Here is a 17,433-nt window from a genome sequence, read left to right as displayed (position 1 = left end):
GTCGTTAAAGGTACGCCATGGTTCGTGGCGGAGTCGATCAAAAGCCAAGCTTGATTGAGATTTATGCTGATAACATCGGCCGAGATATAAATACATATACTCGAGACACCGTATAAAATCGCATAAATCTATTATCGGACCTGTCCACCTAGCTAACGGGCGTCTTTCCATCTCATCATCATCATCTTTGGATCTAAAGTGGTATTACTCTGACCTACTTCGAAATGATTTCAATTTTAATGACAACATTAACGAGTCAATTGTAATTACATTATTCAATGGTTTCCACGACGAGAATAGTTGAGATCGAATAATTGAAATTTTATTCAATAAAAGTAAAATAAGATTTCTAAGATCGATTTTTCTTAATACAATACTTACGTTAAGATGAAATTGTTGTATACAATGTAACTGATATATTGTATATTGCTACTTACATACATGCGCGAAATCGAATGCAATTTCTCGTGTGAGAATTGCTTTCCGGGAGATTACATTAGATCGTAGAATTCTCAAAATACTCTCGACTTTTCTCGGTGTAATAGAGATGGAATAAGATGAAACGTGCGACCCTTGGAAATCGAGGGCGATCGTACAAAATCTTTTCAGGGTTGGCTGCGAACTCGAAGGGAGGCATTCCGACACGAGTTAAATTTCTACTATCTCATAATGATAGTAAAATAGGAAAGGTCGAAAGCGCGAATGAAGAAGATAAGTAGAGACTATGCATGTGTGTGTGTGCAACGATCGATACGCGAAAGCTGCAGGATAGCTCACACGGACTTTACTTCGACCGAGTTCTCGGCTATGTTATCTACTTGCGAGTTGTTATGGTCCTTCGATCCGCGCTACTGGGTCAAGCATCGATACTTCCAAGGGCACGAGAACTTGCTCGTCATTTTATAATATTTTTAAGAACGAGATTGTCAGGAAAAACATTAACCATGTATTTTGATGGAAATTATTCTAACTTGTCACATGTGTCAGATCAAAAAATTTCATCTCTCTCAACATGTCAATGATGTTTTAATACATCTGTGCTGCAATAATACATATTTGAAAAGATTTAATAATTTTGAAGAAAAATCTAGTTAATTATTGATCATCAGATATATCATAATATCGGTATGACACGTAGTCGACAATTGGTAGATTGGTTGCATAGATATATGTTTGTGGTTGTATATATACGAGGATCGATCATTCGCATATCTTTTTCGATGTATTCGAGCACGCGTCCCACGTGCGCCTCTCGGACGTCGATTTTCCGCGGTTGCCCTCTCGGTAATGCACGTGACGTAGCCTAGCGTACCGCGAGAGCAGGTGCCAGCTGTACTGCACAAAACGGCCTGTTTAGCTTGTCTACCACGTCGCTTCGGCTAAAAGAGAAAGAAAGAGAGAGAGGGAGAGGGAGAGAGATAAAGGTGGTCATGCCACGCGATAATGCGTTTATTGCGATAGCCAATTTACGATAGCCCGTTGAACGTACGTAAGCTTTCCATGTTCTCCCCTTCTTCATCCAGCCCTTCCTTTTATTTTTCTTTCTTACGAAAGGAACTTCTACCTTGATATTTCTTTCTTCTTTTTTTCTTTTCTTTTCTTTTTTGTTTTCTTCTATACTCTTTACGACGTAAGGTATCTTTCTCTTGATCAAGAGACAGAGAGGAGGATGGTTACCATACGCAACGTCATTACACGGCAGTTTAACGCCTATGCTTTGGTCACGGTCCAAGCTCGATTACAACGTTCTCTATCATCGGCACGAAGATCGTGCTCGTTTAATCGACTAACGGTCAACTCAAATTTGACATGGTAGATTACTTTTCATTGGAAAATATTTCAACTCGAAAATCTTCTAAAATAGATGGGTGGATAGATATAATATGATTGTCAGTATCATTGTTTGTGACTTTGAACAGTTAGATGGTCCCCGATCTAATGAAAGTTTCGGTAAGACGTTTCTTTGGGACGTTTTACCGAACGTCCAGACTATCCAGACGAGAAAACGGTCCGAGGCCATGGAGACGTGGAAGGTGGATGATGGTGGTGCTAGTGGGGGCGTGCGATAGTTCAAGTCGTGAGCGGGCAGCCCCGCCCGACACGACCGCGGAGCATCTCCGTTCTGACCCCCGCTGACTTAGCCGACGAGACCTTCCACCAACCCCCTCTTTTACTCTCACGAGCCGTCCATCCCTTCTCCTTTCTTCCATCTCTTGTAAAGGAGCCACCCCACCCTCGGGCGCATCGCCAAGGGCACCGCTCGGTCCCTCCGGAAGAGAAAGAGAGAAAAAGAAAGAAAGAGAAAGAGAGAGAAGAAGAGAAGGATGAAGGCAGTGATAAGTGTGGGAAGGGCAGGTTGCATAAGGTCTAATATTATGCAAGCGTACACACAACCATAAATGCGTTAGATCCCTTGACTCTTCTTCTTCTTCTTTCGTCGTATATACGCAGCAAAATACAAGGTACCAAATACAAGAAAACGATTCCACCACAGTGTTAGCTATTCGTAAATATATATATATGTATTTGTGTGGATCTGTAAGTTTATATATATATATATATATTTTCCTTGCCATCCTCGTGAGCGTCCGTCTCGTCCGTTGTCCATCTCCCTTCTCTATACGTGCGAGAGAGCATAGGAGTGTGGAAGGTCCGTGCGAGAGCGCGCGCGAGTCAGGCTTACCCAACCTGCATAGAAATCGCAGGAGCATTGAACCCAGGAAGTGGCCATGAAATAGTCATTCCTGAAAGGTTAACTCTCCTACCGCATCTCGCGAGGGCCATGGAGGTCGAGTCCACCGTGGTTACGACGAATAATCGCCAAAAGAGGCTGAAAATCTGAAGATCTTTCGATCTTTTCGAAGAAAAAGAAAGAAGGGTGAGAGAGAGGAGAGAAAGGGAGGGGGAGAAAGTTGGCTTTGAAAAGTTTAGCAAAAGAGATTCATGGGGATCGTTCCCACGACTAAATCGTATGGATATCGATCCGAGGTCGAAAGATCGAAGATCGAACGAAACGTCGAACGTGTCAAAATTTCATTGGACTGCTCGTGTATTTGAACTCTATGAGGGAAGTATCTTTGTCTTTTTCTCTCTCTCTCTTTCTCTCCCTTTCATTTGCTTTCTTTCTCTTTCCTTTTTCTTTCTCGCTCCATCTTTGAGTCGGTTCGTTCGTTCCTTGGCTCGAAGCATGGCGTAGGTACAGCAAGAGAGTACCTACGGAGAGTAGTACCGAGGTACCCCTGGGGCCAGGAAGGTCACAGGGCTAAGGCACTTCTCACGCCCCCGCCATGTCGGAGAAGAGCACCCCACTTAGACGAGGCGTACATACCTTAACGCGGCCGATTAGTATACGTGCTTAATTGCCGCTAACGTGCGTGCTTGACGGTTGCTATCGATCATGCTCTATCTTCGTCGTAGTCGTCGTCGTCGTCGTCGGCACCACCAATACTACTACCACCATGATCGTTGGAAATACACGTACACATTGGAAATAAGAAAAATTTTATCTTATCTACAAATTGTAATATGTTTCAAGTTCGATCGTGTTATAGGATCTATGTTTAACACGCGTACACCTGATCGACCGAATAGAAAGATCAATGATCTTGGTGACTGGCTTGGATCTTTGAAATGTCAGCTGACTATCGCCGATGCGGGACTCTAATAGAGTGAACAGAGTTGGCCGAGGATATACAAGGAGACATAATGTCAAGGGAACCTAACGCCATTGTACCAGCGAGAAAAAGAAATGATAGATGGTTCCGGGTTGAGGCTGGGCTCTTCTAAGAACGTATGCTTGTGTTTAGATATGCGTGCTTATGTGAACGTTTATCCATCCTCTTAAGAAGACGGGTACGTCTCTTGGTCCGAGCTCGTCTTTAGATACAATCGCTGTACGTATGTTACTTGCATATCTCTCTCTTTCTTTCTCTTTCTCTTTCTCTTTCTTTCTTTCTTTCTTTATTCTTTGACTCTTTCTCTTTCTCCAAGTTACGAGAGTCTGCTAATCAATCCAACGAAGACTTTCTAGATCCGGGGGCACGTCAAGGATTTTGAGGCTCGTAGTCGAACGTAATCTCATTAAGAAACATTAAGCACTCTATCAAACTGGTTCATACTCTCATCAAGGAGATCGTCATTTATTCGAAAGTTTGTTGTCGCGATCTGTAATTATCAAATCCTATTATTCTTTCGCTTTTAAGAAAAAAAAAAAAAAAAAAAAAAAAAAAAAAAGGAAAGAAAAAAAAAAAAAAAAAAAACTATCGCAAGGAATCGATAGCCGAGAGAGGAGGAGGTGTCTTGGTTATCGTCGTAAACGTTGTAAGAAATAGGCCAAAGAATAAAATTGTTCGAATAGCCGAAGGTTACGTTGTACAAGTCACGCGGTGTCTCGATAGAAGGAAAAAAGGTACCGATCTGGTCCTTGGAACGCGCTACGAGCTCAACGCGTCGAGCAGGACTCCTTTTACGATCGTACAAACGTAAATATCCATTGGTGTCGTTCCAACAGTTACTATCTCTTGCACAATTTTATCATTCGTATTTTAGGTATGGTTTATAAAAAAAACTGTCAACTAAAATAAACCCGACACCTCGAAGGTGTGAACAATTTCTCCTATTAAATTACTCGATCTGCGGAATCGTTCGTTTACCGATCTTTTCAAGACTATTACAAAAATTCCTGCACGATCTGAAGAAAAAGAAAAAAAAAGCACACACAAAAAAAAAAAAAGAAAAAGAAAAATCTCACCTTCCTTATAGCCATTGAGTTTGGAGAAACGACAAGTGCACTGAGAGGCGTTTCTATTCACCGAGTAAGGTCGCCGTGGTAAATCCGGCCCCCATAGATATTTCAAATACCAGGCGTTCTGTCGAACGGAAGGAAACCGTCGTCGAGACTCGGTTGGAATTTCGCGACGAAATACGAGCCGCTTTCATAATTCGCATTCCCGGTTAAATACCGTGCGATTCCATTCCCTAGGACGACAACGACAACGACAACGACAACGACGAGGACGAGGACGAGGACGAGGACGAGGATGGTGTAACAATTACAAGAAACTTGCACGTGATTTGGCCACCAATAAATTTACGTAAACATACAAGTATACCTATATAATTCTCGTAACACGTATAAATAACGTTCTCTCGATAATTTTAAATATAATTTATAAATAATCTAAAAATGATATTATATGAAATATCAACGAGATTAAAAGATTATCAAATTATATCTAACGACCATGATTTAGAAGCATCAAGGATAACGATGGAGAAAGATGAAAGGATAGAAAGAAAGAAAGAAAGAAAGAGTAAGTGAGAGAATGAGAGAGAGAGAGAGGAAGAACAGGAGCTGGAGAGCCAGAGGCGCCGATCCGATAGTGTGTCGACGATAATCGGTGCGGGCGTGTAACAACCGGCGTGGCTCGCGCCCCACGTCCACGCGTCCACCACAAACATATACACACATACACATATTTATCTATGTATATATATATATATATATATAGAAAGATAGGAAGGAACGCATACAACGAACGGAAGCATCTAAGATCCTATCGTTGAATGGTAGAAGCGCGCGATATGACCGCTGCCTATTGCTACTCGTTTTACCGAGGGGCTCACCTGAGGAGACCTTCTCGATTATCGTTTTACCATTCGAGAAGGGATTTATCTCGATCGGTCGAAACACGACGCCGCCAGTATAACCAACCTCCTTTTTGATAACGATTAACTCACGCCGAATTTCAACCCTTTTTCCAATGCTTTTTACATATTTGCCCTTTTTTTTTTTTTTAAGCTCCATCTGTGCACAACGTTTTTATTTTGTTTTATAATAATAATGGTAATAATAATAATATGTTGCTCGCGAGAATAATGCAATTCCTCTTCCGCTTTAACATTATCTTTGCCCTGTAAATGACCCACGGTGTGTGTTGTCCTACTCTTCCTCTTCTTCCTTTAGAACGTGTGGGTGTATAATGACAGAGCTTGTGCTGTGAACGATTAACTCGTATCTCTAGGGTATTTCTTTAGATTTTCTATGCGTTTGTGAAAGAGAGAATTAGATAGATTATGAGAGAAAGAAAAAGATTCGGTATGATTGGAAAGGTGTATTCGTCGTGTTATTTTTTTTTAAATTCACCTATACCTAATATCTAGAATGATTTTTTCAAATACTTACAATTATGAAATAAAAGTGTATTTAATGCAATAATACGAATGATGTAAGATAATGAATTATGAAAAATAATAGTAGATAACGCTAAATTATCTGTTAAATCATAAACGTGACGTTTTCAAAATGGTTATTTTATGTTAAAATGAAAATTTAAGTTGGGAAATCGCGTTGAATTGTTAGTTATCTCTATGGATCTGGTAGGTAAGCATCGAGCTACGTCATATTCTCTTTGAAAGACAAAAAGATTACGCCGGACCGTTAATACGGTTACGCGTTATCTAGATTGCAAACTCGCTTCGTCGGCTTCCGTCGGTCGAGAAACGGAATGAGTAATTAATCAAAGACAATCAAACTCTGGGAGCCTCGACTTTATCCGACTCCCAACGGAATATAACAGTCCACAGTCTACTCGTTCTGTGTACTCTTCTCCGTTGTGAAACTCGAAAGAAAAATAAAATAAGTAAATATGGATCATTATGAAAAATAATTGAAATCATCTCGCGAGATAATTATCTAGACTTTCGAAAATTTCATTCAAATTGATGTTTTAATCAAACACTGAAAGAAAGAAAGAAAGAAAAAACGAGAACGAGTTAATGGATTTGGTTTGTGTATAGTAGTGCACGATTATAGATGAATGAATAATGAAAAAGAAAAAAAGAAAAAAAAAAGAAAGGAAAACGATAAAACAACAGAACACATTGAAAGAATATAACGCCAGATAGGAAGATTAATTTTCTTCTCTTCGAGTCACAGATTTCGACCGAGAAGTATTAAGTCCTTTAAAAAAAGAACTTCGACAAACTAATCTTCACGAATCTTAATTACATCTGCGATTTATTATAAACACGATTTATTCGTCAGACTTTTCTAAAAGAAACGCAAAACACGTTAAGAACGTGTCTCTTCTCTGTTAATCCGATGAAAGATCGTCATTTTTGTTAGTACGAGGACTTTTAATGGTGACACCAAAAGAAGAAGATTCATTTATCATATATGGTCCTCGTAGACGGTTAGAAAGCTCTTAATTATGACTATTTCATTCCTGAATCGATCTAGACTTTCACGCGTTACTTTAAACAACAAAAAATGTATAATAAAAAAAACTGCTAAATTCGGTTTATCTTTCGCAAGGAATTTTTTCTATATAATATACATATATATATATATAGTATAAACATATTATATAGAAAGCTTATCCGGTCAATCATATCGAAAGGAGGCCACATCGATTTATCTTCGACGATATGTAAAACGAAGATCAAAGTTCCTATGGTTCGTAGGAAGGGCTTTGAAAGAAAAAGAAAAGGAGGTAGAGGTACAAAGAAAGAGAAAGAGAGAGAGAAAGAGATTCAGCTGATTCACCAACGTACATATGTATATACACACATATATGTACATATATACTTATATGGTATCCACACACGATCGGAATTTTCCGATAGCCACCGAGCTGGGATTTATAGACGTTCAGGGAAACGGACTTTAGCCGTTATAAACGGCCGCTTAGAGGACGATAGAAACGGTGCTGAAGTTGGAAGAGGCGGCGGGTTAGAGAGAATCGTCCAGTCGATGTTTAAAGTCGATGTTTAATATCTGCTTGTATTATATCGCCGCAGGAGATCGCTAGCAGTATTTACAGTGAAAACAATAGAACGTCGATAGAGAACGGAGAGGGTGCATCCTCATCCTCATTCTCATCCTCGTCCTCGTCCTCGTCTCGAATCCAATTCGATTCGATTCAACTTCGAACGTTTAGTATCGTGCCGAGATCGAGCTTATGTTAGTTAGACATTCGAGTGAAACTTCGTGTCACCGTACCGTTACGAAAGCGGTTAACATATTTTTTATTAATCCTATCATCTTAATCTTGCAAAATTGAAACACAAATAAATTTCACTAAAGATCGGATTAGTTTTTCCAAATAAGTATTGAAAGAATAAATTGCTTGGATATTTAATTATTAAATATTTCATCAACGAATTCGTATAAACATGCCCAGAAGGAAAAGACCCATATGTCTTCGAATTCCATTTTGCATGGATCCTTGTAGATCATTAATCCACAAATGGATATGAATTGCGGTAGCTACTCGAACGAGAATCTTTTCTCCTTCATTCTCTCTCTCTCTCACTCATTCTTTCTTTCTCCTTCTTCTTTTCTCCGGAGAGAGAGAGAGAGAAAAAAACTTGTAAGTAATAAAAATGAGGCGTGGTTCGTGCTCACGACAGCCGATTTCGCGGTTTAAATTATTAAATGTACCGTACCTGGGTTCGCTCGATCTCCTCTCCGGAGGAGCCACTTTTTTATTCGTTCCACGTCTCGCGCTATTTTATCGGCACGACGACCATGCTTCTTTCGAGTGATATCAGATGTTGTGTTTCTTTTCTGCCTTTTTTTTTGTTTCCTTTTTTTTCCTGTTTTTTTTTTCTTTTCCTTGCCGAACTTCGAATTGCCTCGAGCTATTCGAGTTGAGCCTCGTTTTATGGCCATTTTAAAAGAGACGACAAAAAAATAAGAGCGTTCTCTTATTCGCATTAGGCCCAGAAAGATACAGAGAAATAGAATGGAAGATACTTTGGGTAATTGCGAATCCATTAATCGTTTAAATTCATTTTAGCGTGTCTACGCTCTAAAGACTTTCCATAATTATTTTTGATTTTTTTTTTTTTTGTTCCTTCAGAGTATAATGATTGAATGAACAAATTCCACAAATCCATTAGGATGAAATCTCATAAACGTACGATACAATTGAATAGTTTTAGTTCGTTCGAAAGAAGGGTGCCTAGAATTTCCTACACCATTTACAGTATATTCGATCGTTAAAACCATAATCTTAAGGAAAGAAACAAAAATAACCGAGAATTCTCTCGCGCGATGTTCGAATATGCGAGTCGGAAGGATTTTGCGTGTATCGATCGGTTGACGACGTTTAAAGAGAGTCACCTAAATGGCAAGAAGCAACGAGCTGACTTTTTCTACACCTCGAATGGGAAATCACATGGAGAAGATTAAAAAGCTTTGAAAATAGAAGGTTAAGATATCTCGAAGGTATACACAGGAACATTCTCTGTTCCCTTTCAGTTCGTAGAGGTGAAGGTAAAGCAAATCTTGTATTGAGAGAGAGAGAAGGAGATGGACACTCTCTGATTTTCCATATAATGGACGTTAAAGTGAGAAGGAAAAAGAGAATTAAAAAAATACAACATAATTAACCCATAAAGCAAAGCAATCGGCGCGGATCTCTATGGTTTAGCCATAAGCGAGAATCGAAGGTTGGTTGTAGGCACGTTCGAGGCACGTTCGAGGCGCGGTATTCCGCGTATACACCCGCAGATATGACGCGTGTGTGGATATGCTGTTATGTAAGTATTCAACGCGAATAGGCATGCGAAGGAATAGCCAATAGGGACTTTCTTCGATCGGTATTGAAATGATTCGAATATATCGACTTCTCTCTAACGTGGAATTTCGAAAAGCAAAGTTTTCTTTCTACGTTGCATCAATCCTTCCCGTGGATCATTTTGATTGCTATTTCCAAAAGGTTTTGTTAAAAACAATTGTAAAGCGAATGAAACGTAAAGGTTATCGTCCTACTCACCGGTTGAAGAGACGTAGAGAGATGCTGGTGGTGGTGTAGGCGTTGTCGAAGGTGAAGGTACTCTTCTTGCAGCGGCACTAATTATTACTGCAGGATTATACCGAGGCACCTGCAACACCACGGGAGTTTTCACGGACAGGTCCACTGGTTCCAGCTGCACCGGGGGTCCCGCCGCCTAAAATTATATTGCAATCAATTAATATGACCGTTACGTAATGCTCTTACTTACTACCAAATAATTTTCTCCCTTTATCGATCGCAATGAATAATTTAATCACGTAACATATTAACATAATATACCAAATGTGTACCGTCGTATCCATTTTCTCATCATTTGCATACATTTTTATATCGTCGTTATTACTCATTCTATAAAATATCTTATACATATATACTACATATTCCACTCCTACCTCTTATATTTACAACTAATCGATGAATATGTTGGAAAGTCTTATGAAAAATCCGAAAACGGATACTCACATAAATTTATCCAAGGTAATATTTCAATCTTGTTGCGTACATATCAGACTCTGAGTGAAACTGAACCCCTAAAACCTTTCAAAGGAGCGACCACGGTAAATCGATAGTCGATCGAAGGTTTTACCTTCGGTACCTGGTCTATCTCTATCGTGGAACCGTGAGCTCTCTCGATGCTTGGTAGCCCGAGCGAAGTGCTTTCGCGCAATTAGCATAACTAGCGTCGGAATTGACGTGGACTAATCACGACTAGTTCCCACGAGGTTCAGACCGAGTTCTACCTCTGCCCATACCCTTTCCTATCTACCTTACCCTATTTCGTTCTACCGTGAATCGCTTAATGACCGATCGAATTAATAATCAATGACTAAGAGCGCGATGGAACCAATTTTCATCGCGTTTTTCTTAATCTTCCTTTCAACTTGCCAATTATTTTTCTATTCAGTTGATTTTTATGAAAAAAATATCTATTCCAAGAAAAACGAGGTTTGATAAACAGGCAAACAAAGGTAAATCCTATGCGAGGACATAATGTTTAAAATTCAAGACAGAAGGTGACGTTAAATCATGGCAGTATCGGATTTACAAAACGCTCGGGGACGAGAAGATCGGATTTACGGAGGCTGGCTTCGAACGCGATTGTTCGGAGGTAATGCCCTAACGAAACGTGGGAATGCCGCGGCCATATCCACGAAGGCGAAAAGATCGCATTCTGTCCCTGCAATATACATGTCATAGAACGAAACGAATGGCTCTCTTGTCGCGAAACACGATACGAAACTAATAACGTAACTTCCAACTATCGTGCATGCGTATATATCTACACACGATTAAAGATTAACGAACAATAAGACGTATGTGGAACGTAATTTTACTCGTCTTTTTTAATAAATATCCTTTTTTTTCAATCAATTAAATTTCGAATTTAATTAACACGTTGACTTACAAATAAATTATATATTAATTCGAATAATCGTTTGAAGCATGTCAATGCGTTAAATTTGAAAGTATTTCCGAGTTTTTCTGTGAAAAAAAAAATGAAAATGAGAATCTCGCGATGTTATGTTCGCGGTCCGAATCGCAGATGAGATTCATTGTCCATGTCGGCGGCGAGGTCATAGCTAGTCGGTGTGCCTCCGTTGCAAATCAATTCCGAAAAAGAGACATTCGGCACGCGAGACACGCCCATGTCGACGTTCTCATTTCTAGAAAGTACATACAAACTCGACGAACGAATTTCTTATTCACGAACGTCGCGGAATGAGTAACGATGAGGCTTCTCGTATTTTCGGTTAGACGACAGATGCATTAACGATTCCACTCGCGTAACTCGCTTTCTGCTTGATACCCAGATCGATGACGATTCTAATCGAATCTAATACTATTTCCAGAGATAATTCAATATTCTGTCTCTCTCCCTCTCCCTCTTTCTCTTCATAATATATTTATAAATTTCTTTTAAATACTAATTCTCTCTCTCTCTCTCTCGAGATAGGTTGGATCAATGATTCCCTAACGAAACGATTTATTGAACGATAAGGAAAAGGGGAAGCGCATTTCGATAAATAAAATCAAGCTAGGTATTAAATCCGTGATGACTAATGAAAGAACGGATAAACTGTTCTTAATGGTTCCTGGCTACGAAGTTGCGTGTGTGAGGTGCTCACGTACGATACGTACGTTCTCACAGTAGCGAGTCATAATGAGAATGTAAAGTTCATCAATCATTCGTTGTTAGGCAATCTCCGATTGGACGAGTCCTGTTAGAATTAATTTAATTACTCTGACTGTTTTAACGTAGCATCTATCTACATACATTTATCGATATTACGTGAATCCTTTATCACCTTCACATATATATTTATTTCAAATCAAAGATTTAATCGCGACAAAAAGCGAGGAGAAAAAGAAAATGTAAAAGGAATAACTTTTAATTATGATCATAGCAATCCTCCCACCGATCGATAATTTATGTTTAAACCGTTATCAGGTCAACGCCCTTTTACCATCATCGGTCTCTACGTTACTGGGAACGTTCGATAGGCTGATAGATACGCGTATATCTCGGAACGTTCATACTTTCCGCGCTAGAGTTAATTAGGTTTATTAAATCGCTAATAACGCTTTACATCATATACGATGTTATATACGAAGATAGATAGAGACAGGACGAATGGTCGGGTGGAAAACAGGAGGACGAAGGGGAGAGGGGGGGGGCAGGAGAGAAAAGCGATTGCATCATTAATGACGCGTAATCAATTTAATATATGCGTGTCCTTTTAATTTCCTTTACGTGAAATGAAAAACTTGAAAGAAATTAATTGCTACGTGGTATCTTAGAGATAAACTTTAGAAAAATAATTTCAATATTTTCTAAATTATATATGTTTCATAATATTTTAACAAAATAATTATTAATTACATGACATTTATAAATAGAAAAACAAAATGGGTGTGGACAAATTATCTGGTAAATCGAAGAAAACTAACGAGTTGTAGATCCTTACGGACAAACTAATTTACTAATTCCAAAATTGCTCTATAAACACCATATCCCCCATGTTAATGTCTACATCGACGCTTAACTATGATCCCGGATGATGCGCAAGATCGTCGAACGAAGAAGGTACATAGACGCGTACAGAAAGCATCCTTTCTAAGGATAATAAAAAGAAACCGTGTATAATATATAATAGGCCTATCTTGGTAATAACTCGTAGTTATCTTCGGCTACGGTAGATCTTGCCGATAATTTCAAAGACAGCCCGTATGTAGGTATACGCGAATATACGTATATAATATCAAGAGAATATATATATACACACACACATATAACACACATACAGAGCGTAGAATTCTCGACAGTTTGATATCATGTAAGAGAAGGGTGCTTAACCGTGCCGTCTCGTCTCTTCCTCCTCCCCACCTCTTCCACCTTCTCCTCCTTCAGACGTCTAATACACAAAAATTCGAGAAAAAGTTAAAATTAAAGAAAGAGATTGTGATACGAGTGTAACGAAAATATCTCATACTATTGTAAAACTAATTACGGTTACTTAGTTTTTAACAAATGAAAAATAAAAATAAAAATTACTCGATAAAATTCGATATGTTGTATCGTCGCGAAAACGAACGAGCATATTTTATTTTTTAATTCGGGCGTAACAAGTTTGAAACGTCTGAGCAATAGTAACAATCAGAAAATATGACCGTCCGACGACTCAATTCAGGCAGCAAAGAGAGAATTTGATGACGTCGATTATTCGTTTCTTCATTCGGCTTTCCGTTGAGCGATCAAATAAACGACGGTGCTCGTTAACCACTCGGAATGGAAAAAAATTCTAACAGAGAACGAGAAGAGAGAGAAAAATATAGATGGAACAGAAAAGCGGAAGAAAAACTAATTCGATGAGTCTCGTGTCATAATTGGAACGACGTTGATCAAAGTTTCCATTAAATCTGAAATGATATCGACTTTTGATTTTCTTCCTAACGAATCAAACCATCTTTCTCGTCCATTAACTTACATACTTTTTACCAAACGACTTTTTCCCTCTTTTTGCAAAATTAAATAACTAAGTACGAAGAAAAATTTTACTATTTATATATCGGAAGTTTCGCGATTTCATTGTCCGAAATATATCCGTGCCAATTATCCTTCCTAATCAATGAAACACAGAATTGATATCAATTTGATAATATTATTCGATAGGATCGCGCGCTAAAGTTTGTGTGGTCAATCATTTCTAATATGATAAAAAAAAAAGTGTAAAAAAAAAAATAAAGAGGGAGATGATTCGGTACTGCCAACACAACAGCATTATTCCATTCGTTGGAACGTTTAAAGATGTCATTGATTAAATGAGCAGGAAGTGGCAGCAGGGAATATTTTGTGCGCGCGTTTCTCCCTCTCTCACCCACACATGGATCGCGTACGCGTCTTCTTCTGAGTATCTCGGCCTCGCCTCCGTGTGGGCAACGCATTTATGAAGCGCGAATGTATGAATAGGCATGGCCCCTGGTCCCGACGAGAGATCGGCGCAATGGGCGTGGAAGTAAAATAGTGAGAAAGAGTGAGAGAGATAGAAGAACCCTTTTATACAGCACGTTGTGTTGCTTCGTGGCATACCAGATCCATCCAAGAGAGAAGAGAATAATGAAAAGGATAGACGCCTATCAAAGTCACTCGAGCTCAAAGGCTGCATTATACCGTCGAAAGTCAAGATTCAATTGTGCATAGATTATTAATTGATCTATGAGATCTTTACCAAGAGACATGCCTATGTGAAAACTTATTCTATTTCCTTTAAATCCTTTAACAGGGAACGCGCGTTCAACTTAAATTGTTATTTGATTTGATGGATATAATCTATTCGTCGGGACAATCTTTTTATTTTTTTTTTACTTTTTTTTTTTTACACCACGAACAAAGATCAACATTTTACATATATAAGATTGATAAAGGAATGACGCGGATGATTTCTATGCATGACATACGATATATGAAATAGAATGACAATTTGATTAACAGTATTATCCATTCCTCGAGATATATTCATTTTTATTTCCTTTTATTTTATTCTTTTTTTTTTATTCTCGATCAAGTTGAAAGATCTGTATATTATCTTCGCAATTGGTAAAACGCATTATGATAATTATAACGAAATGATCAATTTATATGCAAGATTTGCTTATTTAAAATAAAATTGCAATTCGCGATTAGTATAGACCCGATAATCTATTCGTCGAGAAAGATATTATACATCATGATTATTTTATTTATTTAAAACAAAACATTTTCTTCCTTTACTACGATTAAAGAGATCTATATATTTTATCTACATATAAGATTGATAAAAGGAATGACAAAGTATTTATATATGATGATCAGAGTTTCTCTACAAGTCGAGTTGGTCAATCGATAAATCACGAGTTTATCGGAAATCTATCAGGCGAATTTTCTATATTCTCTTTCTCTCTTTTACACGACATTCAGGAAGCGACTACGATGAGGAGGAAAAGAACATCGAAGAGGTTCGTTTCGAAACATCAAAGACGACGCGATCGATTGACGCATTATCTCTCACGGGAATACGATGATTAAACGAGTCTTGCGATATGCTACGATGTCCTTCTTCCTCTTTCTTTTTTGTTTTTTTTTTTCCTAAGACGAATCGACGAATGGATAATTTGATGAATGTAACGAGGAAAGTAAGATGAAAAGATTGAGATAATGTTAAATCGAAGAAAGGATCGATGTATTATTTGTAATTTAATCGACTCATTAAATCCTTCGAATAAATGATTTCAATCTTGAAACATTTCGTTAAGCTATAATTCATACAATAAATCTAGTTAGATTATCATGATCAAGTGACAAAATGTAAGAACAAAAATTTGTCACAACAATCGTATGCTTATTTTTATCATCCTACCGTACTTCTTTAATGTTAATTAAAATGCAATAAGAAAGAACAATTTTGATAGGATTACAAGTTTAAACGATACGTAACGAATTGAAATCACGTCAAATTGAATGTTGGAATGAATTTAACGAGACTATCAAAATAATCGACGATTTCCTCGTTGAACCTTAGAATCCCTTTCAACAAATTCGATAAATCAACGATCTCATTTCACCTTCGAGAACTTCTCGACTGTAAAACTAAACCGCGAGGAAGTTAATCGTAAAAGAAAGGAAAGCTCGTTGCATCGGTAAAAAAAAAAAGACTCGTAGAATTAAATGACTATTTGAATTTTTTTGTATGTTTGTTTGTATCTTTCTTCCTATTTTTCTTTTTTCCTCTTCAGAGATTATTTCTCCGAGAAGTCGTACAATAAAAGTTACCGCTTAGTTCACCCAGGATATAACGTTCGTAATTTATTATAATTACTCTTTCGCGTGACAAATTCACGTCTGGTTAATGTAACGTGAGTTAAACGAATAAGAGAAACATCGAGAAGACCTTTAAGAAGTTTCAATTAAAAGATCTTTGCAATGAGTATCGCGCGAGATCGGTTCGAAGAAATAGATAGAAAAAGAAAGACAAGGAAGAGAAGGACTACTACAAGGACCACATCGAAGATGCGATTAATATCCAGACGAGTAAGTAAGTCCTTGATTAATCGTTCGAATAAATGCTTCTGCGAGAAGTCACGCTAGACGTTGAGTTACGATCTAATTATATCGTCCTACAGTACTGGAAAACGATACTTACTACCTTACGAAACGCGATACAAAAGATGCGTATGGAAAACGGCATGATCGCTAATTGGTTACAAGTATCCAACTTTTTATCTCTTTTTCTTTTCTTTTTTGAAGGATAATAGAATAAATTCTCTTTCTTTCCCGATAACACGTCTATATATATTTGAATATTTTTTCTTTCAAAAATTATCCACACGCTCTCTCTCTCTCTTGCGCGCAAAGTTGCTTCTGACTAGAACCCCATGACTGGGACGTAGGAAGATCGTAAAGCGTAGAAGCACGTGCGCGGAGGAAGTCGCGGCATCTTTTACAAAGAGAAAGAAAGAGAGAAAGAGATACTAAGAGGAAGGTTGAAGAGAGTAAAGGAACCTGTTCGATCGAAAGAAAAATGTCGTTTGCGATGGCACCGAAAGAACGTTTGCTAAAAAGAGAACTAGAGAGAGAGAGAGAAAGAAAAAGAAAAATAGAAAATAATGTATATAGTAAAAGAAGAATCGTGGATTAGAAGGCGGTCGTTTACGACTAACGTGGAAGCGCCGCTTTTTTATCTATCGATTCTTCTCGTTCGGTTAGTTACAGCATCGGAACTAATGGTGGAATATAGATATGGCGCCGATGCGGTCCGAACGTGCCCTCCTGCGTCGTTGTTGTCCTCGTCCTCTTGGTCGTCTTGGTCGTCGTGACTAAGAAAAGCCGATTAAAACGAGCATGCCGCGCCGTTTTTCACCGTCGGTGTCGAGGCCGACAGAGGAAGGAGAGGAATCTCTATAAGGAAGCTCGGCCGTGGCAAACCTCGATGGACAATGAGCGTGTGCCGCACTGGAAATGACGTTTCTACGCTTAGAAGGCACCCGCCGCTGCCAACAATTGCTTAGAAAGAGTTACTAGAACGTAAACAAAAGCTATTACTATTCTAAACTTCTTCTATGTATTTCTTAATTCGACTTAAGATCGTATTTTAAT

At 38.3% G+C, this 17,433-nt stretch overlaps 1 protein-coding gene across 2 annotated transcripts in view; it reads right to left on the bottom strand.

Moving 5' to 3' along the window:
- Positions 1–17,433, bottom strand: part of LOC106787804 (Krueppel-like factor 3) — a 222,528-nt gene that overhangs the window by 112,069 nt on the left and 93,026 nt on the right. For both annotated transcript variants that reach the window (XM_014750481.1, XM_014750482.1), the window contains exon 4: positions 9,783–9,957. In XM_014750481.1, coding sequence (XP_014605967.1) covers positions 9,783–9,957 — 175 coding nt within the window. The remainder of the gene's footprint in view (positions 1–9,782; positions 9,958–17,433) is intronic.

The sequence above is a fragment of the Polistes canadensis genome, unplaced genomic scaffold (assembly GCF_001313835.1).
Source record: "Polistes canadensis isolate GaletaPanama2010 unplaced genomic scaffold, ASM131383v1 scaffold_115, whole genome shotgun sequence".
In the NCBI taxonomy this organism is placed as follows: Eukaryota; Metazoa; Arthropoda; class Insecta; order Hymenoptera; family Vespidae; genus Polistes; species Polistes canadensis.
The sequence above is the reverse complement of the archived record's forward strand: the minus strand, read 5'-3'. Positions and strand labels throughout refer to the sequence as shown.